We start from the raw sequence: 23,202 nt of genomic DNA on the forward strand, positions 1-23,202 counted from the left end.
AATGGTTATGGGTCTGAATTAATAACTGCTATAGCCTACCACCATCTGAATGGTTATGGGTCTGAATTAATAACTGCTATAGTCTACCACCATCTGAAAGGTTATGGGTCTGAATTAATAACTGCTATAGTCTACCACCATCTGAATGGTTAGGGGTCTGAATTAATAACTGCTATAGCCTACCACCATCTGAATGGTTATAGGTCTGAATTAATAACTGCTATAGTCTACCACCATCTGAATGGTTATGGGTCTGAATGGTTATGGGTCTGAATTAATAACTGCTACAGTCTACCACCATCTGAATGGTTATGGGTCTGAATTAATAACTGCTATAGTCTACCACCATCTGAATGGTTATAGGTCTGAATTAATAACTGCTATAGTCTACCACCTTCTGAATGGTTATGGGTCTGAATGGTTATAGGTCTGAATTAATAACTGCTATAGTCTACCACCTTCTGAAAGTTTATGGGTCTGAATTAATAACTGCTATAGTCTACCACCTTCTGAATGGTTATGGGTCTGAATGGTTATAGGTCTGAATTAATAACTGCTATAGTCTACCACCTTCTGAATGGTTATGGGTCTGAATGGTTATGGGTCTGAATTAATAACTGCTACAGTCTACCACCATCTGAATGGTTATGGGTCTGAATTAATAACTGCTACAGTCTACCACCATCTGAATGGTTATGGGTCTGAATTAATAACTGCTATAGTCTACCACCTTCTGAATGGTTATGGGTCTGAATGGTTATGGGTCTGAATTAATAACTGCTATAGTCTACCACCATCTGAATGGTTATGGGTCTGAATTAATAACTGCTATAGTCTACCACCATCTGAATGGTTATGGGTCTGAATTAATAACTGCTATAGTCTACCACCATCTGAATGGTTATGGGTCTGAATTAATAACTGCTATAGTGGGACCTAAGGTACAATAACTGATCCTATTGGTCTGTTATAACCGTCTGTCTTTGACAGGGTGGGACCAAAGGTACTATAGTATCTATCATATCACTATAACAATTTAAATACTGTTCTGAATGTACCATGTTGTATCATAATAATAATTTCATAATTCAACTATTTATAGGCACTTTAATCAATATAATTGTACAGTACGGTATTATTTCATCACTGTCTATCAGTTTCATTGGACAGTTCGGATGTTTCTGTTATGTGTTTTTATTGGCTAACAGCGAGAAAGGGGGCGTGGACATCACGTCTCTCTGTACACTGATTGGTTTCTAGGTTTCGCGGACTTTGTATTCCTAGTAAACTCAATTTGCATGTTTGTCTTTCTCCAAACGTCCGATTTCCGACGGTGACAGCTGCACAGCCGAGCGACCCGGTGGGTACCCAGCAAAATAACTCTTTCGTTGTTATATTTACGCTTTTTGTACACTATTCACTAATAAAATAGCTCGATTAGCGTGCGGTTTTTGGGGTGACGTTTGACACTTTGGCTAGCTAGAAACTCATAGCTAAGTTTTTCTTGAATATGTGAGTAACTATTTTTGTTTAAATGTATTATGCATTAACTCAAAAATGTTCTATTTAGTCAAATCGGCTCGTAATATCGGAAATGTAGTGAAACCGCATGTCACAAGACAGCTGAACCTGCGGGCTGACTTTAGGGTCAGTGCTATGCGGGATCCTCGGGACGGTCGTACTCTGTTATAATTATTTAAGAATTACAGGAATAGATTTGTTCACCGCTCTCTGCTCAGTTTTGTAGCCGCTCTCTGCTCAGTTTTGTATCCGCTCTCTGCTCAGTTTTGTAGCCGCTCTCTGCTCAGTTTTGTAGCCGCTCTCTGCTCAGTTTGGCAGCCGCTCTCTGCTCAGTTTGGCAGCCGCTCTCTGCTCAGTTTGGCAGCTGCTCATGTGGGAGTTACCGGTGTACTTCACGGTTTTACACGCGACGCAGCGCTGTGGTTCGACACGCGACGCAGCGCTGTCCGTTACCGACTTGTTATTCCCACTCTACAGTAGCCGAGTGGTAAGAGCGTTGGACTTGGAACTGAAAGGTTGCAAGTTCGAATCCCCGAGCTGATAAGGTACAAATCTGTCGTTCTACCCCTGAACAGGCAGTTAACACACTGTTCCTAGGCCGTCATTGAAAATAAGAATATGTTCTTAACTGACTTGCCTCGTTAAATAAAGGTAAAAAAAAAAAAAAAACTCGCCGTCACTCACCGCTGTCGTCAAACTAACCACAAGTTCTCATCAAATGGACTCATGTTAACCACAAGTTCTCATCAAATTGACTCATGTTAACCACAAGTTCTCACTGAGCTCAATTGTCATGAAACCCAAATACAGCCCAACCCAAATACTCTCTTTCATACAGATGTGAGGAGCGTCCACACTGTGTTTTGTGTGCCGGGAAGTGCTTAGTAATGAGTCTCTGATAACGAACACATTTAATTAAATAACGACACGTCCTGATCAAACATACACACCATGATGGTAAACCCAGAGAGTTATTTCAGAACAGGACAGAATGATTCAGGAAACTGGGCTTCGACTGTGGACCAGTCAGTCAACTAGCAAGACATTGTCATTTTATAACGGGTGATGATCAGCAGAAATAAGGGACTAACTAACTCTCAGTAGAGGTGACTTCCTCTTTCTAACAATCCCCTGGTCTTGTACACAGATAATATCTAACATTCACCGACGTCAGCTGCTGATAGTTCAACCCTTAGTAACAGAACAGATATAATATGATCAGGCCTACTGTACATCTGACTGTAGAAATGACTGTAGAAAACTAGTCTCGGTTGGAACTGTTGCTGTTAAAATACAATAATAATTATTCTGAACTGGAATAAACTGATTGAAGCAAGATGCTTCTTGAGGAAAACACGAAGTTTGAGAGATCTCCAGGGTTATCTATCCCTGAGAGAATGGGTTTGGAGACCAGAGACCTCCAGGGTTATCTATCCCTGAGAGAATGGGTTTGGAGACCAAAGATCTCTAGGGTTATCTATCCCTGAGAGAATGGGTTTGGAGACCAGAGATCTCCAGGGTTATCTATCCCTGAGAGAATGGGTTTGGTTGTGGAGACCAGAGATCTCCAGGGTTATCTATCTCTGAGAGAATGGGTTTGGAGACCAGAGATCTCCAGGGTTATCTATCCCTGAGAGAATGGGTTTGGAGACCAGAGATCTCCAGGGTTATCTATCCCTGAGAGAATGGGTTTAGAGACCAGAGATCTCCAGGGTTATCTATCCCTGAGAGAATGGGTTTGGAGACCAGAGATCTCCAGGGTTATCTATTCCTGAGAGAATGGGTTTGGAGACCAGAGATCTCAAGGGTTATCTATCCCTGAGAGAATGGGTTTGGAGACCAAAGATCTCCAGGGTTATCTAATGGGTTTGGTTGTGGAGACCAGAGATCTCCAGGGTTATCTATCCCTGGGAGAATGGGTTTGGAGACCAGAGATCTCCAGGGTTATCTATCCCTGAGAGAATGGGTTTGGAGACCAGAGATCTCCAGGGTTATCTAATGGGTTTGGAGACCAGAGATCTCCAGGGTCATCTATCCCTGAGAGAATGGGTTTGGAGACCAGAGATCTCCAGGGTTATCTAATGGGTTTGGAGACCAGAGATCTCCAGGGTTATCTAGCCCTGGGAGAATGGGTTTGGTTGTGGAGACCAGAGATCTCCAGGGTTATCTAGCCCTGGGAGAATGGGTTTGGTTGTGGAGACCAGAGATCTCCAGGGTTGACTGAGAACCCACTCACACAGTTCTGAGTTGTTTGTCTACAACAGGAAGTGGTCTCCTGACTGAGAACCCACTCACACAGTTCTGGGTTGTTTGTCTACAACAGGAAGTGGTCTCCTGACTGAGAACCCACTCACACAGTTCTGGGTTGTTTGTCTACAACAGTTCCAACCTAGACAGATATGTAAGAGTGTTTTTAATGGGGGAAACTAAACACGTATAGATATTTATATGGATATTTAATGTAATTGTTATTTGTTTTAGGCATAAGGGCAATGAAATGTACCGAAATGTATGTATAGTTGCATATTTTACTAAGCGTGGGTCCCAGAAAAACAGAACTTCTAATTTGGGTGCCAGGCTGAAGAAGTTAAAGAACCCCCTGCTTTACACGCTACCACACAGAATGGGTGACTTTATCCAGCGAGGTCAGTTAGCTGACGGGCCTCTGTAAGTTGGACAAACAAGATAACAGAAGTCATGAGTCCAGCTGCTGTTGCATCAGACACAGAGTGGCAGTGACAGCACCCTATTCCCTACATAGTCCACTACTTCCACCAGGACCACACCAAATGGCACCCTATTGGTTTAAACATGGCTGTTCTAGTGATAACCTGACTAATTAAAGCCCTGAATACCAGATAACCTGACTAAATGTAGCCCTGAATACTATATTACATTTACATTTAAGTCATTTAGCAGACGCTCTTCGCAACAACTGATATTTAGAGGGGTTGACAAAAGATACTGTTGAATCTTATTTGGCATAGCTTAACTAACTAACTGTCCTGTCCTGTCCTGTCCTGTCCTGTCCTGTCCGTCTGTCCGTCTGTCCGTCTGTCCGTCTGTCTCTCTCTCTCTCAGTGGTCATGTCTCATAGCTTAACTAACTAACTGTCTGTCTGTCTGTAGATCAGTACCAGTGGTCATGTCTCATAGCAACGGTACCAGTCACCATGTCAGTAAGGAAGTGTGGGAGTCTCACAACAAGATGATGCAGGAGCCACTCAGCTCCAACGACTCTGAGGTACGTCACACAGGGTGTGTGTGTGTGTGTGTGAGGCTGACTCGTTGCTGTTGATGACATCGCTTTTATGTTTCCTCGTTCCGAATATACATCTAAAGGGGTTAATATACATCTAAAGGGCAATGTGTTTCAGCCAGGTAACTACAGGCTGGGTTAATATACATCTAAAGGGGTTTCAGCCAGGTACTACAGGCTGGGTTAATATACATCTAAAGGGGTTTCAGCCAGGTACTACAGGCTGGGTTAATATACATCTAAAGGGGTTTCAGCCAGGTACTACAGGCTGGGTTAATATACATCTAAAGGGGTTTCAGCCAGGTACTACAGGCTGGGTTAATATACATCTAAAGGGGTTTCAGCCAGGTACTACAGGCTGGGTTAATATACATCTAAAGGGGTTTCAGCCAGGTACTACAGGCTGGGTTAATATACATCTAAAGGGGTTTCAGCCAGGTACTACAGGCTGGGTTAATATACATCTAAAGGGGTTTCAGCCAGGTACTACAGGCTGGGTTAATATACATCTAAAGGGGTTTCAGCCAGGTACTACAGGCTGGGTTAATATACATCTAAAGGGGTTTCAGCCAGGTACTACAGGCTGGGTTAATATACATCTAAAGGGGTTTCAGCCAGGTACTACAGGCTGGGTTAATATACATCTAAAGGGGTTTCAGCCAGGTACTACAGGCTGGGTTAATATACATCTAAAGGGGTTTCAGCCAGGTACTACAGGCTGGGTTAATATACATCTAAAGGGGTTTCAGCCAGGTACTACAGGCTGGGTTAATATACATCTAAAGGGGTTTCAGCCAGGTACTACAGGCTGGGTTAATATACATCTAAAGGGGTTTCAGCCAGGTACTACAGGCTGGGTTAATATACATCTAAAGGGGTTTCAGCCAGGTACTACAGGCTGGGTTAATATACATCTAAAGGGGTTTCAGCCAGGTACTACAGGCTGGGTTAATATACATCTAAAGGGGTTTCAGCCAGGTACTACAGGCTGGGTTAATATACATCTAAAGGGGTTTCAGCCAGGTACTACAGGCTGGGTTAATATACATCTAAAGGGGTTTCAGCCAGGTACTACAGGCTGGGTTAATATACATCTAAAGGGGTTTCAGCCAGGTACTACAGGCTGGGTTAATATACATCTAAAGGGGTTTCAGCCAGGTACTACAGGCTGGGTTAATATACATCTAAAGGGGTTTCAGCCAGGTACTACAGGCTGGGTTAATATACATCTAAAGGGGTTTCAGCCAGGTACTACAGGCTGGGTTAATATACATCTAAAGGGGTTTCAGCCAGGTACTACAGGCTGGGTTAATATACATCTAAAGGGGTTTCAGCCAGGTACTACAGGCTGGGTTAATATACATCTAAAGGGGTTTCAGCCAGGTACTACAGGCTGGGTTAATATACATCTAAAGGGGTTTCAGCCAGGTACTACAGGCTGGGTTAATATACATCTAAAGGGGTTTCAGCCAGGTACTACAGGCTGGGTTAATATACATCTAAAGGGGTTTCAGCCAGGTACTACAGGCTGGGTTAATATACATCTAAAGGGGTTTCAGCCAGGTACTACAGGCTGGGTTAATATACATCTAAAGGGGTTTCAGCCAGGTACTACAGGCTGGGTTAATATACATCTAAAGGGGTTTCAGCCAGGTACTACAGGCTGGGTTAATATACATCTAAAGGGGTTTCAGCCAGGTACTACAGGCTGGGTTAATATACATCTAAAGGGGTTTCAGCCAGGTACTACAGGCTGGGTTAATATACATCTAAAGGGGTTTCAGCCAGGTACTACAGGCTGGGTTAATATACATCTAAAGGGGTTTCAGCCAGGTACTACAGGCTGGGTTAATATACATCTAAAGGGGTTTCAGCCAGGTACTACAGGCTGGGTTAATATACATCTAAAGGGGTTTCAGCCAGGTACTACAGGCTGGGTTAATATACATCTAAAGGGGTTTCAGCCAGGTACTACAGGCTGGGTTAATATACATCTAAAGGGGTTTCAGCCAGGTACTACAGGCTGGGTTAATATACATCTAAAGGGGTTTCAGCCAGGTACTACAGGCTGGGTTAATATACATCTAAAGGGGTTTCAGCCAGGTACTACAGGCTGGGTTAATATACATCTAAAGGGGTTTCAGCCAGGTACTACAGGCTGGGTTAATATACATCTAAAGGGGTTTCAGCCAGGTACTACAGGCTGGGTTAATATACATCTAAAGGGGTTTCAGCCAGGTACTACAGGCTGGGTTAATATACATCTAAAGGGGTTTCAGCCAGGTACTACAGGCTGGGTTAATATACATCTAAAGGGGTTTCAGCCAGGTACTACAGGCTGGGTTAATATACATCTAAAGGGGTTTCAGCCAGGTACTACAGGCTGGGTTAATATACATCTAAAGGGGTTTCAGCCAGGTACTACAGGCTGGGTTAATATACATCTAAAGGGGTTTCAGCCAGGTACTACAGGCTGGGTTAATATACATCTAAAGGGGTTTCAGCCAGGTACTACAGGCTGGGTTAATATACATCTAAAGGGGTTTCAGCCAGGTACTACAGGCTGGGTTAATATACATCTAAAGGGGTTTCAGCCAGGTACTACAGGCTGGGTTAATATACATCTAAAGGGGTTTCAGCCAGGTACTACAGGCTGGGTTAATATACATCTAAAGGGGTTTCAGCCAGGTACTACAGGCTGGGTTAATATACATCTAAAGGGGTTTCAGCCAGGTACTACAGGCTGGGTTAATATACATCTAAAGGGGTTAATATACATCTAAAGGGGTTTCAGCCAGGTACTACAGGCTGGGTTAATATACATCTAAAGGGGTTTCAGCCAGGTACTACAGGCTGGGTTAATATACATCTAAAGGGGTTTCAGCCAGGTACTACAGGCTGGGTTAATATACATCTAAAGGGGTTTCAGCCAGGTACTACAGGCTGGGTTAATATACATCTAAAGGGGTTTCAGCCAGGTACTACAGGCTGGGTTAATATACATCTAAAGGGGTTTCAGCCAGGTACTACAGGCTGGGTTAATATACATCTAAAGGGGTTTCAGCCAGGTACTACAGGCTGGGTTAATATACATCTAAAGGGGTTTCAGCCAGGTACTACAGGCTGGGTTAATATACATCTAAAGGGGTTTCAGCCAGGTACTACAGGCTGGGTTAATATACATCTAAAGGGGTTTCAGCCAGGTACTACAGGCTGGGTTAATATACATCTAAAGGGGTTTCAGCCAGGTACTACAGGCTGGGTTAATATACATCTATAGGGGTTTCAGCCAGGTACTACAGGCTGGGTTAATATACATCTAAAGGGGTTTCAGCCAGGTACTACAGGCTGGGTTAATATACATCTAAAGGGGTTTCAGCCAGGTACTACAGGCTGGGTTATTATACATCTAAAGGGGTTTCAGCCAGGTACTACAGGCTGGGTTAATATACATCTAAAGGGGTTTCAGCCAGGTACTACAGGCTGGGTTAATATACATCTAAAGGGGTTTCAGCCAGGTACTACAGGCTGGGTTAATATACATCTAAAGGGGTTTCAGCCAGGTACTACAGGCTGGGTTAATATACATCTAAAGGGGTTTCAGCCAGGTACTACAGGCTGGGTTAATATACATCTAAAGGGGTTTCAGCCAGGTACTACAGGCTGGGTTAATATACATCTAAAGGGGTTTCAGCCAGGTACTACAGGCTGGGTTAATATACATCTAAAGGGGTTTCAGCCAGGTACTACAGGCTGGGTTAATATACATCTAAAGGGGTTTCAGCCAGGTACTACAGGCTGGGTTATTATACATCTAAAGGGGTTTCAGCCAGGTACTACAGGCTGGGTTAATATACATCTAAAGGGGTTTCAGCCAGGTACTACAGGCTGGGTTAATATACATCTAAAGGGGTTTCAGCCAGGTACTACAGGCTGGGTTAATATACATCTAAAGGGGTTTCAGCCAGGTACTACAGGCTGGGTTAATATACATCTAAAGGGGTTTCAGCCAGGTACTACAGGCTGGGTTAATATACATCTAAAGGGGTTTCAGCCAGGTACTACAGGCTGGGTTAATATACATCTAAAGGGGTTTCAGCCAGGTACTACAGGCTGGGTTAATATACATCTAAAGGGGTTTCAGCCAGGTACTACAGGCTGGGTTAATATACATCTAAAGGGGTTTCAGCCAGGTACTACAGGCTGGGTTAATATACATCTAAAGGGGTTTCAGCCAGGTACTACAGGCTGGGTTAATATACATCTAAAGGGGGTTTCAGCCAGGTACTACAGGCTGGGTTAATATACCTCTAAAGGGGGTTTCAGCCAGGTAACTACAGGCCAGGTAACTACAGGCCAGGTAACTACAGGCCAGGTAACTACAGGCCAGGTAACTACAGGCTGGGTTGAGGCCAGGTAACTACAGGCTGGGTTGTGTTAGGTGTATTATAAAGAAACGGTGTATTGTCTAGGTGTATTATAATGAAACGGTGTATTGTCTAGGTGTATTATAATGAAACGGTGTATTGTCTAGGTGTATTATAATGAATCGGTGTATTGTATATGTGTATTAAAATGAAACGGTGTATTGTCTAGGTGTTTTATAATGAAACGGTGTATTGTCTAGGTGTATTATAATGAAACGGTGTATTGTCTAGGTGTATTATAATGAAACGGTGTATTGTCTAGGTGTATTATAATGAAACGGTGTATTGTCTAGGTGTATTATAATGAAACGGTGTGTGGTGTGTGTGTATTATAATGAATCTGTGTGTGGTGTGTGTGTATTATAATGAAACAGTGTATTGTCTAGGTGTATTATAATGAATCAGTGTATTGTCTAGGTGTATTATAATGAATCGGTGTGTGGTGTGTGTGTATTATAATGAATCGGTGTGTGGTGTGTGTGTATTATAATGAATCGGTGTATTGTCTAGGTGTATTATAATGAAACGGTGTATTGTCTAGGTGTATTATAATGAAACGGTGTATTGTCTAGGTGTATTATAATGAAACGGTGTATTGTCTAGGTGTTTTATAATGAAACGGTGTATTGTCTAGGTGTATTATAATGAAACGGTGTATTGTCTAGGTGTATTATAATGAAACGGTGTATTGTCTAGGTGTATTATAATGAAACGGTGTAATGTCTAGGTGTATTATAATGAAACGGTGTAATGTCTAGGTGTATTATAATGAAACGGTGTATTGTCTAGGTGTATTATAATGAATCGGTGTATTGTCTAGGTGTATTATAATGAATCGGTGTATTGTCTAGGTGTATTATAATGAATCGGTGTGTGGTGTGTGTGTATTATAATGAATCTGTGTGTGGTGTGTGTGTATTATAATGAAACAGTGTATTGTCTAGGTGTATTATAATGAATCAGTGTATTGTCTAGGTGTATTATAATGAATCGGTGTGTGGTGTGTGTGTGTATTATAATGAATCGGTGTGTGGTGTGTGTGTATTATAATGAATCAGTGTATTGTCTAGGTGTATTATAATGAAACGGTGTATTGTCTAGGTGTATTATAATGAAACGGTGTATTGTCTAGGTGTATTATAATGAAACGGTGTATTGTCTAGGTGTATTATAATGAAACGGTGTATTGTCTAGGTGTATTATAATGAAACGGTGTATTGTCTAGGTGTATTATAATGAAACGGTGTATTGTCTAGGTGTATTATAATGAATCGGTGTATTGTCTAGGTGTATTATAATGAATCGGTGTATTGTCTAGGTGTGTTATAATGAAACGGTGTATTGTCTAGGTGTATTATAATGAAACGGTGTATTGTCTAGGTGTATTATAATGAATCGGTGTATTGTCTAGGTGTATTATAATGAATCGGTGTATTGTCTAGGTGTATTATAATGAAACGGTGTATTGTAATGAATCGGTGTATTGTCTAGGTGTATTATAATGAAACGGTGTATTGTCTAGGTGTATTATAATGAAACGGTGTATTGTCTAGGTGTATTATAATGAAACGGTGTATTGTCTAGGTGTATTATAATGAAATGGTGTATTGTCTAGGTGTATTATAATGAATCGGTGTATTGTCTAGGTGTATTATAATGAATCGGTGTATTGTCTAGGTGTATTATAATGAATCGGTGTATTGTCTAGGTGTATTATAATGAATCGGTGTATTGTCTAGGTGTGTTATAATGAATCGGTGTATTGTCTAGGTGTTCTCCATCATCAAGAGAGAGAAGCACCGTCAGACCTTCGGCCTGGAGCTGATCGCATCAGAGAACTTCACCTCCAGAGCTGTTCTAGAAGCCCTGGGCTCCTGTATGAACAACAAGTACTCAGAGGGGTATCCTGGACAGAGGTAGGCACAATGAAGCTTTATGAACCTGTATTTAAACAGAGAGTCACTCAGAGGGGTATCCTGGACAGAGATAAGCACAATGAAGCTTTATGAACCTGTATTTAAACAGAGAGTCACTCAGAGGGGTATCCTGGACAGAGGTAAGAAAAGCAATCGCATTTATCTATCCCTGAGAGAATGGGTTTGGAGACCAGATAGATCTCCAGGGTTATCTATCCCTGAGAGAATGGGTTTGGAGACCAGAGATCTCCAGGGTTATCTAATGGGTTTGGTTGTGGAGACCAGAGATCTCCAGGGTTATCTAATGGGTTTGGAGACCAGAGATCTCCAGGGTTATCTATCCCTGAGAGAATGGGTTTGGAGACCAGAGATCTCCAGGGTTATCTATCCCTGAGAGAATGGGTGTGGAGACCAGAGATCTCCAGGGTTATCTATCCCTGAGAGAATGGGTTTGGAGACCAGAGATCTCCAGGGTTATCTATCCCTGAGAGAATGGGTTTGGAGACCAGAGATCTCCAGGGTTATCTATCCCTGAGAGAATGGGTTTGGAGACCAGAGATCTCCAGGGTTATCTATCCCTGAGAGAATGGGTTTGGAGACCAGAGATCTCCAGGGTTATCTATCCCTGAGAGAATGGGTTTGGAGACCAGAGATCTCCAGGGTTATCTATCCCTGAGAGAATGGGTTTGGAGACCAGATAGATCTCCAGGGTTATCTATCCCTGAGAGAATGGGTTTGGAGACCAGATAGATCTCCAGGGTTATCTATCCCTGGGAGAATGGGTTTGGAGACCAGAGATCTCCAGGGTTATCTATCCCTGAGAGAATGGGTTTGGAGACCAGATAGATCTCCAGGGTTATCTATCCCTGGGAGAATGGGTTTGGAGACCAGATAGATCTCCAGGGTTATCTATCCCTGGGAGAATGGGTTTAGAGACCAGAGATCTCCAGGGTTATCTATCCCTGAGAGAATGGGTGTGGAGACCAGAGATCTCCAGGGTTATCTATCCCTGAGAGAATGGGTTTGGAGACCAGAGATCTCCAGGGTTATCTATCCCTGAGAGAATGGGTTTGGAGACCAGAGATCTCCAGGGTTATCTACCCCTGAGAGAATGGGTTTGGAGACCAGAGATCTCCAGGGTTATCTAATGGGTTTGGTTGTGGAGACCAGAGATCTCCAGGGTTATCTAATGGGTTTGGAGACCAGAGATCTCCAGGGTTATCTAATGGGTTTGGAGACCAGAGATCTCCAGGGTTATCTAATGGGTTTGGTTGTGGAGACCAGAGAGATCTAGGTGAGAACACACACACTGCAACACACAACATATTGTTGAGATGTTTCCGTGTGTGTGTGTGTGTGTGTGTGTGTGTGTGTGTGTGTGTGTGTGTGTGTGTGTGTGTGTGTGTGTGTGTGTGTGTGTGTGTGTGTGTGTGTGTGTGTGTGTGTGTGTGTGTAGGTACTACGGTGGTACAGAACATGTCGATGAGTTGGAGCGCCTGTGTCAGAGGAGAGCTCTGGAGGCCTACGGACTGGACGCTGACAAGTGGGGAGTTAACGTACAGCCATACTCAGGTAGTACCCCCCCCCCCCACTACACAGAGCTCTGGAGGCCTACGGACTGGACGCTGACAAGTGGGGAGTTAACGTACAGCCATACTCAGGTAGTACCCCCCCCCCCCCCCCACTACACAGAGCTCTGGAGGCCTACGGACTGGACGCTGACAGGTGGGGAGTTAACGTACAGCCATACTCAGGTAGTACCCCCCCCACTACACAGAGCTCTGGAGGCCTACGGACTGGACGCTGACAAGTGGGGAGTTAACGTACAGCCATACTCAGGTAGTACCCCCCCCCCACTACACAGAGCTCTGGAGGCCTACGGACTGGACGCTGACAAGTGGGGAGTTAACGTACAGCCATACTCAGGTAGTACCCCCCCCCCCCCCACTACACAGAGCTCTGGAGGCCTACGGACTGGACGCTGACAAGTGGGGAGTTAACGTACAGCCATACTCAGGTAGTACCCCCCCCCCACTACACAGAGCTCTGGAGGCCTACGGACTGGACGCTGACAAGTGGGGAGTTAACGTACAGCCATACTCAGGTAGTACCCCCCCCCACTACACAGAGCTCTGGAGGCCTACGGACTGGACGCTGGCAAGTGGGGAGTTAACGTACAGCCATACTCAGGTAGTACCCCCCCCCCCCACTACACAGAGCTCTGGAGGCCTACGGACTGGACGCTGACAAGTGGGGAGTTAACGTACAGCCATACTCAGGTAGTACCCCCCCCACTACACAGAGCTCTGGAGGCCTACGGACTGGACGCTGACAAGTGGGGAGTTAACGTACAGCCATACTCAGGTAGTACCCCCCCCCCACTACACAGAGCTCTGGAGGCCTACAGACTGGACGCTGACAAGTGGGGAGTTAACGTACAGCCATACTCAGGTAGTACCCCCCCCCCCCCCCCCCCACTACACAGAGCTCTGGAGGCCTACGGACTGGACGCTGACAAGTGGGGAGTTAACGTACAGCCATACTCAGGTAGTACCCCCCCCACTACACAGAGCTCTGGAGGCCTACGGACTGGACGCTGACAAGTGGGGAGTTAACGTACAGCCATACTCAGGTAGTACCCCCCCCCCACTACACAGAGCTCTGGAGGCCTACGGACTGGACGCTGACAAGTGGGGAGTTAACGTACAGCCATACTCAGGTAGTACCCCCCCCCACTACACAGAGCTCTGGAGGCCTACGGACTGGACGCTGACAAGTGGGGAGTTAACGTACAGCCATACTCAGGTAGTACCCCCCCCCCCCACTACACAGAGCTCTGGAGGCCTACGGACTGGACGCTGACAAGTGGGGAGTTAACGTACAGCCATACTCAGGTAGTACCCCCCCCCCACTACACAGAGCTCTGGAGGCCTACGGACTGGACGCTGACAAGTGGGGAGTTAACGTACAGCCATACTCAGGTAGTACCCCCCCCCCACCCCACTACACAGAGCTCTGGAGGCCTACGGACTAGACACTGACAAGTGGGGAGTTAACGTACAGCCATACTCAGGTAGTACCCCCCCCCCCCCCACTACACAGAGCTCTGGAGGCCTACGGACTGGACGCTGACAAGTGGGGAGTTAACGTACAGCCATACTCAGGTAGTACCCCCCCCCCCCACTACACAGAGCTCTGGAGGCCTACGGACTGGACGCTGACAAGTGGGGAGTTAACGTACAGCCATACTCAGGTAGTACCCCCCCCCCCCCCACTACACAGAGCTCTGGAGGCCTACGGACTGGACGCTGACAAGTGGGGAGTTAACGTACAGCCATACTCAGGTAGTACCCCCCCACTACACAGAGCTCTGGAGGCCTACGGACTAGACACTGACAAGTGGGGAGTTAACGTACAGCCATACTCAGGTAGTACCCCCCCCCCCCCCCACTACACAGAGCTCTGGAGGCCTACGGACTAGACACTGACAAGTGGGGAGTTAACGTACAGCCATACTCAGGTAGTACCCCCCCCCCCCACTACCATCCCAGTACAGCTCTGTAGGGTCTAACTAGGTGTAACCAGGCCATCCCAGTACAGCTCTGTAGGGTCTAACTAGGTGTAACCAGGCCATCCCAGTACAGCTCTGTAGGGTCTAACTAGGTGTAACCAGGCCATCCCAGTACAGCTCTGTAGGGTCTAACTAGGTGGAGGTGTAACCAGACCATCCCAGTACAGCTCTGTAGGGTCTAACTAGGTGTAACCAGACCATCCCAGTACAGCTCTGTAGGGTCTAACTAGGTGTAACCAGGCCATCCCAGTACAGCTCTGTAGGGTCTAACTAGGTGTAACCAGGCCATCCCAGTACAGCTCTGTAGGGTCTAACTAGGTGGAACCAGGCCATCCCAGTACAGCTCTGTAGGGTCTAACTAGGTGTAACCAGACCATCCCAGTACAGCTCTGTAGGGTCTAACTAGGTGTAACCAGGCCATCCCAGTACAGCTCTGTAGGGTCTAACTAGGTGTAACCAGACCATCCCAGTACAGCTCTGTAGGGTCTAACTAGGTGTAACCAGGCCATCCCAGTACAGCTCTGTAGGGTCTAACTAGGTGGAGGTGTAACCAGACCATCCCAGTACAGCTCTGTAGGGTCTAACTAGGTGGAGGTGTAACCAGGCCATCCCAGTACAGCTCTGTAGGGTCTAACTAGGTGTAACCAGGCCATCCCAGTACAGCTCTGTAGGGTCTAACTAGGTGTAACCAGGCCATCCCAGTACAGCTCTGTAGGGTCTAACGAGGTGTAACCAGACCATCCCAGTACAGCTCTGTAGGGTCTAACTAGGTGTAACCAGGCCATCCCAGTACAGCTCTGTAGGGTCTAACTAGGTGGAACCAGGCCATCCCAGTACAGCTCTGTAGGGTCTAACGAGGCGTAACCAGACCATCCCAGTACAGCTCTGTAGGGTCTAACGAGGCGTAACCAGACCATCCCAGTATAGCTCTGTAGGGTCTAACTAGGTGTAACCAGGCCATCCCAGTACAGCTCTGTAGGGTCTAACTAGGTGTAACCAGGCCATCCCAGTACAGCTCTGTAGGGTCTAACTAGGTGTAACCAGGGTCTAACGAGGCGATGTGTTTGTAGGCTCCCCTGCTAACTTTGCTGTGTACACGGCGATCGTGGAGCCTCATGGGAGGATCATGGGTCTGGACCTCCCTGATGGAGGTCACCTGACGCACGGCTTCATGACCAACAAGAAGAAGATCTCTGCCACGTCCGTCTTCTTTGAGTCCATGCCCTACAAGGTAAACAACAACAACAACAATAACACACACACTGAGACACAACAACACATCCGTCTTCTTTGAGTCCATGCCCTACAAGGTAAACAACAACAACAACAACACACACGCTGAGACACAACAACACATCAGTCTTCTTTGAGTCCATGCCCTACAAGGTAAACAACAACAACAACAACAACAATAACAACACACACACTGAGACACAACAACACATCAGTCTTCTTTGAGTCCATGCCAACAAGGTAAACAACAACAATACACACACTGAGACACAACAACACATCCATCTTCCTTGAGTCCATGCCAACAAGGTAAACAACAGCAACAGGAGGGGGAGCCGGGGCACAGAGAGAGGAGCACAGAGAGAGGAGCCGGGGCACAGAGAGAGGAGCCGGGGCACAGAGAGAGGAGCCGGGGCACAGAGAGAGGAGCCGGGGCACAGAGAGAGGGGCATAGAGAGAGGAGCCGGGGCACAGAGAGAGGAGCCGGGGCACAGAGAGAGGAGCCGGGGCACAGAGAGAGGAGCCGGGGCACAGAGAGAGGAGCCGGGGCACAGAGAGAGGAGCCGGGGCACAGAGAGAGGAGCCGGGGCACAGAGAGAGGAGCATAGAGAGAGGAGCCGGGGCACAGAGAGAGGAGCACAGAGAGAGGAGCCCAGAGAGAGGAGCCCAGAGAGAGGAGCCCAGAGAGAGGAGCCCAGAGAGAGGAGCACAGAGAGAGGAGCACAGAGAGAGGAGCACAGAGAGAGGAGCACAGAGAGAGGAGCACAGAGAGAGGAGCACAGAGAGAGGAGCACAGAGAGAGGAGCACAGCGAGAGGAGCACAGAGGGAGGAGCACAGAGGGAGGAGCCGGGGAGCACAGAGGGAGGAGCCGGGGAGCACAGAGGGAGGAGCCGGGGAGCACAGAGGGAGGAGCCGGGGAGCACAGAGGGAGGAGCCGGGGAGCACAGAGGGAGGAGCCGGGGAGCACAGAGGGAGGAGCCGGGGCGCACAGAGGGAGGAGCCGGGGCGCACAGAGGGAGGAGCCGGGGCACAGAGGGAGGAGCCGGGGCACTGAGAGAGGAGAGAGGAGCATAGAGAGAGGAGCACAGAGAGAGAGGAGCCGGGGCACAGAGAGAGGGGCACAGAGAGAGAGGAGAGGAGCAGAGAGACACACCACACAGTTTATTTGAGATCAACGTCCTTCTGCCTGCCTAGCCAAGGTAACCACGGGGAGAACAGAGCTGTCTGACGCACCGTTCTGTCATCACACCAGAGATGGGCCCTGACACGGTTGGTTGTGTCAGTGTTGTCTTTATGTTGCAACAATGTTGCTGTGCAAAGGCCTTGAGTTGTCTCACTGACCTTTACCCATCCTCAACACCTGATTGGCTGATTTAAACGATGTGGTAAAGGGCTGGATAGGATGGAGGTACTGTGCAGCCCTCTTTATTGACCTATCGAAGGCTTTCCATACTGTAGACCAAAGATCTAAGATCGTCTGCAGTCGTTCTGGATCGGGCCTCATTTTATTGGTAAGTCAGGTTTCCGGGTCGAGAGCTTCCTTGGTGTTCAAATCACTAAGGACTTAAAGTTCCCGGAGTGTTCCGTAAAGTTCCCGGAGTGTTCCGTAAAGTTCCCGGAGTGTTCCGTAAAGTTCCCGGAGTGTTCTTATAAAGTTATTCTAAAAGTTGAGTTAGATTTTTTTTTCTCCAAATCTGTTTGAATTTCAGAGATCACGTGATCAAAGCCAACCAGCTGTAAACACGTCTACCATGTTGGTATTTAACTGCTGATGATGTCATAGATAGTACCAGCCTATGGGAAAGAGCCGTTTTCAAGGTGTTTATGGTGGCTGCGCGTGGTGCTAATTCGGTCGTTCTGTTGCTCTCGGGGGGGTTGTTTTCTATACAGCCTGCCCGAGTGCTGCCGAAAGGTGTTGGTGGTAATTCGGTTGTGCTGTGGCTCTCGGGGTTGTTTTCTATACAGCCCGAGTGCTGCCTAAAGGTGTTTGAAGTGGCTGTGCGTGGTGCTAATTCGGTCGTTCTGTGGCTCTCGGGGGGTTGTTTTCTATACAGCCCGAGTGCTGCCTAAAGGTGTTTGAAGTGGCTGTGCGTGGTGCTAATTCTGTCGTTCTGTTGCTCTCGGGGGGGGGGGTTGTTTTCTATACAGCCCGAGTGCTGCCTAAAGGTGTTTGAAGTGGCTGTGCGTGGTGCTAATTCTGTCGTTCTGTTGCTCTCGGTGGGTTGTTTTCTATACAGCCCGAGTGCTGCCTAAAGGTGTTTGAGGTGGCTGCGCGTGGTGCAAATTCGGTCGTTCTGTGGCTCTCGGGGGGGTTGTTTTCTATACAGCCCGAGTGCTGCCTAAAGGTGTTTGAGGTGGCTGTGCGTGGTGCTAATTCGGTCGTTCTGTGGCTCTCAGGGGGTTGTTTTCTATACAGCCCGAGTGCTGCCTAAACAGAAATGCGATGCTTCGGCCACGGGGATCGGGTGGCATTCCGGAGAAGCAGGGGACATGCTTTGGATTTTTATTTTTTTTTGGTCCGTGGGGGTGGGGGGAGTGTATATCTGGATCGTAGGATCAATGTGGCTTCTTGTTGAAGAGGCAGCAGATAACGGTAGCTTTATAGAGCTGTCTAGACATTTCTAGAGCTTTCTCTCCTCTTTCTACATTTCTGAATTGAGGGCCATTTTCTTTCTAGCTGACAAACAACACACTACTTTGTAGACAAAACAACGTGGACAACCCTTTTCAAATGAGTGGATTATGTTTCTGCCACGTCCGTTGCTGACTGGTGTATAAAGTCATGGACTCTATAAGGTGCCGAAAGAGTTACCCCAGATTAACGAACGTCACTGACCAGACACTGGTCTCATCGACTAGTGACGTTAATCTGTGTTGTATCAGGTGGCGACTACGACTAGTGACGTTAATCTGTGTTGTATCAGGTGGACCCAGACACTGGTCTCATCGACTACGACTAGTGACGTTAATCTGTGTTGTATCAGGTAGACCCAGATACTGGTCTCCTCGACTACGACTAGTGACGTTAATCTGTGTTGTATCAGGTGGCGACTACGACTAGTGACGTTAATCTGTGTTGTATCAGGTGGACCCAGACACTGGTCTCATCGACTACGACTAGTGACGTTAATCTGTGTTGTATCAGGTGGACCCAGACACTGGTCTCATCGACTACGACTAGTGACGTTAATCTGTGTTGTATCAGGTGGACCCAGACACTGGTCTCATCGACTACGACTAGTGACGTTAATCTGTGTTGTATCAGGTGGACCCAGACACTGGTCTCATTGACTACGACTAGTGACGTTAATCTGTGTTGTATCAGGTGGACCCAGACACTGGTCTCATTGACTACGACTAGTGACGTTAATCTGTGTTGTATCAGGTGGACCCAGACACTGGTCTCATCGACTACGACTAGTGACGTTAATCTGTGTTATATCAGGTGGACCCAGACACTGGTCTCATCGACTACGACTAGTGACGTTAATCTGTGTTGTATCAGGTGGACCCAGACACTGGTCTCATCGACTACGACTAGTGACGTTAATCTGTGTTGTATCAGGTGGACCCAGACACTGGTCTCATCGACTAGTGACGTTAATCTGTGTTGTATCAGGTGGACCCAGACACTGGTCTCATCGACTACGACTAGTGACGTTAATCTGTGTTGTATCAGGTGGACCCAGACACTGGTCTCATCGACTAGTGACGTTAATCTGTGTTGTATCAGGTGGCGACTACGACTAGTGACGTTAATCTGTGTTGTATCAGGTGGACCCAGACACTGGTCTCATCGACTACGACTAGTGACGTTAATCTGTGTTGTATCAGGTGGACCCAGACACTGGTCTCATTGACTACGACTAGTGACGTTAATCTGTGTTGTATCAGGTGGACCCAGACACTGGTCTCATCGACTACGACTAGTGACGTTAATCTGTGTTGTATCAGGTGGACCCAGACACTGGTCTCATCGACTAGTGACGTTAATCTGTGTTGTATCAGGTGGACCCAGACACTGGTCTCATCGACTAGTGACGTTAATCTGTGTTGTATCAGGTGGACCCAGACACTGGTCTCATCGACTACGACTAGTGACGTTAATCTGTGTTGTATCAGGTGGACCTAGACACTGGTCTCATCGACTACGACTAGTGACGTTAATCTGTGTTGTATCAGGTAGATCCAGACAGTGGTCTCATCGACTACGACTAGTGACGCTAATCTGTGTTGTATCAGGTGGATCCAGACACTGGTCTCATCGACTAGTGACGTTAATCTGTGTTGTATCAGGTGGACCCAGACACTGGTCTCATCGACTACGACTAGTGACGTTAATCTGTGTTGTATCAGGTGGACCCAGACACTGGTCTCATTGACTACGACTAGTGACGTTAATCTGTGTTGTATCAGGTGGCGACTACGACTAGTGACGTTAATCTGTGTTGTATCAGGTGGACCCAGACACTGGTCTCATCGACTACGACTAGTGACGTTAATCTGTGTTGTATCAGGTGGATCCAGACACTGGTCTCATCGACTAGTGACGTTAATCTGTGTTGTATCAGGTGGACCCAGACACTGGTCTCATCGACTACGACTAGTGACGTTAATCTGTGTTGTATCAGGTGGACCCAGACACTGGTCTCATCGACTACGACTAGTGACGTTAATCTGTGTTGTATCAGGTGGACCCAGACACTGGTCTCATCGACTAGTGACGTTAATCTGTGTTGTATCAGGTGGACCCAGACACTGGTCTCATCGACTAGTGACGTTAATCTGTGTTGTATCAGGTGGACCCAGACACTGGTCTCATCGACTACGACTAGTGACGTTAATCTGTGTTGTATCAGGTGGACCTAGACACTGGTCTCATCGACTACGACTAGTGACGTTAATCTGTGTTGTATCAGGTAGATCCAGACAGTGGTCTCATCGACTACGACTAGTGACGCTAATCTGTGTTGTATCAGGTGGATCCAGACACTGGTCTCATCGACTAGTGACGTTAATCTGTGTTGTATCAGGTGGACCCAGACACTGGTCTCATCGACTACGACTAGTGACGTTAATCTGTGTTGTATCAGGTGGACCCAGACACTGGTCTCATTGACTACGACTAGTGACGTTAATCTGTGTTGTATCAGGTGGACCCAGACACTGGTCTCATCGACTACGACTAGTGACGTTAATCTGTGTTGTATCAGGTGGACCCAGACACTGGTCTCATCGACTAGTGACGTTAATCTGTGTTGTATCAGGTGGACCCAGACACTGGTCTCATCGACTAGTGACGTTAATCTGTGTTGTATCAGGTGGACCCAGACACTGGTCTCATCGACTACGACTAGTGACGTTAATCTGTGTTGTATCAGGTGGACCTAGACACTGGTCTCATCGACTACGACTAGTGACGTTAATCTGTGTTGTATCAGGTAGATCCAGACAGTGGTCTCATCGACTACGACTAGTGACGCTAATCTGTGTTGTATCAGGTGGACCCAGACACTGGTCTCATCGACTAGTGACGTTAATCTGTGTTGTTTCAGGTGGACCCAGACACTGGTCTCATCGACTACGACTAGTGACGTTAATCTGTGTTGTATCAGGTGGACCCAGACACTGGTCTCATCGACTACGACTAGTGACGTTAATCTGTGTTGTATCAGGTGGACCCAGACACTGGTCTCATCGACTACGACTAGTGACGTTAATCTGTGTTGTATCAGGTGGACCCAGACACTGGTCTCATCGACTACGACTAGTGACGTTAATCTGTGTTGTATCAGGTGGACCCAGACACTGGTCTCATCGACTACGACCGACTGGAGGAGAACGCCCGGCTGTTCCACCCTCGACTGATCATCGCAGGTAACACACACACACACACACACACACACACACACACACACACACACACACACACACACACACACACACACACACACACACACACACACACACACACACACACACACACTCATCACCACCATCACCATGATCATCATCATCACCACCATCATCATCATATACACACATCACCACCATCATCATCATATACACACACCACCACCATCATCATCATCATATACACACACCACCACCATCATCATCATCATATACACACACCACCACCATCATCATCATCATATACACACACCACCACCATCATCATCATCATATACACACACCACCACCATCATCATCATCATATACACACACCACCACCACCATCATCATCATCATATACACACACCACCACCACCATCATCATCATCATATACACACACCACCACCACCATCATCATCATCATATACACACACCACCACCACCATCATCATCATCATATACACACACCACCACCACCATCATCATCATCATATACACACACCACCACCACCATCATCATCATCATATACACACACCACCACCACCATCATCATCATCATATACACACACCACCACCACCATCATCATCATCATATACACACACCACCACCACCATCATCATCATCATATACACACACCACCACCACCATCATCATCATCATATACACACACCACCACCACCATCATCATCATCATATACACACACCACCACCACCATCATCATCATCATATACACACACCACCACCACCACCACCATCATCATCATATACACACACCACCACCATCATCATCATCATATACACACACCACCACCACCACCATCATCATCATATACACACACCACCACCACCACCATCATCATCATATACACACACCACCACCACCACCATCATCATCATATACACACACCACCACCACCATCATCATCATCATATACACACACACCACCACCACCATCATCATCATCATATACACACACACCACCACCACCATCATCATCATATACACACACACCACCACCACCATCATCATCATCATATACACACACCACCACCACCATCATCATCATCATATACACACACACCACCACCACCATCATCATCATCATATACACACACACCACCACCACCATCATCATCATCATATACACACACACCACCACCACCATCATCATCATCATATACACACACACCACCACCACCATCATCATCATCATATACACACACCACCACCACCATCATCATCATCATATACACACACCACCACCACCATCATCATCATATACACACACCACCACCACCATCATCATCATATACACACCACCACCACCACCATCATCATCATCATATACACACACACCACCATCATCATCATCATC

At 46.8% G+C, this 23,202-nt stretch overlaps 1 protein-coding gene across 4 annotated transcripts in view; it reads left to right on the forward strand.

Annotated features, from left to right (window-relative positions):
* The first annotated feature begins 1,270 nt into the window (after nt 1–1,270).
* Nucleotides 1,271–23,202, forward strand: part of shmt1 (serine hydroxymethyltransferase 1 (soluble)) — a 68,859-nt gene continuing 46,927 nt past the window's right edge. Inside the window, exons 1-6 of one of the 4 annotated variants that reach the window (XM_064964675.1) lie at nt 1,271–1,360; nt 4,650–4,764; nt 10,977–11,122; nt 12,579–12,694; nt 15,764–15,924; nt 21,723–21,804. In XM_064964675.1, coding sequence (XP_064820747.1) covers nt 4,666–4,764; nt 10,977–11,122; nt 12,579–12,694; nt 15,764–15,924; nt 21,723–21,804 — 604 coding nt within the window. In that variant the 5' untranslated portion in view covers nt 1,271–1,360; nt 4,650–4,665. Of the gene's footprint in view, nt 1,361–4,649; nt 4,765–10,976; nt 11,123–11,223; nt 11,263–12,578; nt 12,695–14,386; nt 14,467–14,589; nt 14,643–15,763; nt 15,925–21,722; nt 21,805–23,202 lie in introns of those variants that run through there. The other 3 variants (XM_064964679.1, XM_064964677.1, XM_064964676.1) reach the window with 3 other exon arrangements.

This window comes from Oncorhynchus masou, unplaced genomic scaffold (assembly GCF_036934945.1).
Source record: "Oncorhynchus masou masou isolate Uvic2021 unplaced genomic scaffold, UVic_Omas_1.1 unplaced_scaffold_181, whole genome shotgun sequence".
Taxonomy (NCBI): domain Eukaryota; kingdom Metazoa; phylum Chordata; class Actinopteri; order Salmoniformes; family Salmonidae; genus Oncorhynchus; species Oncorhynchus masou.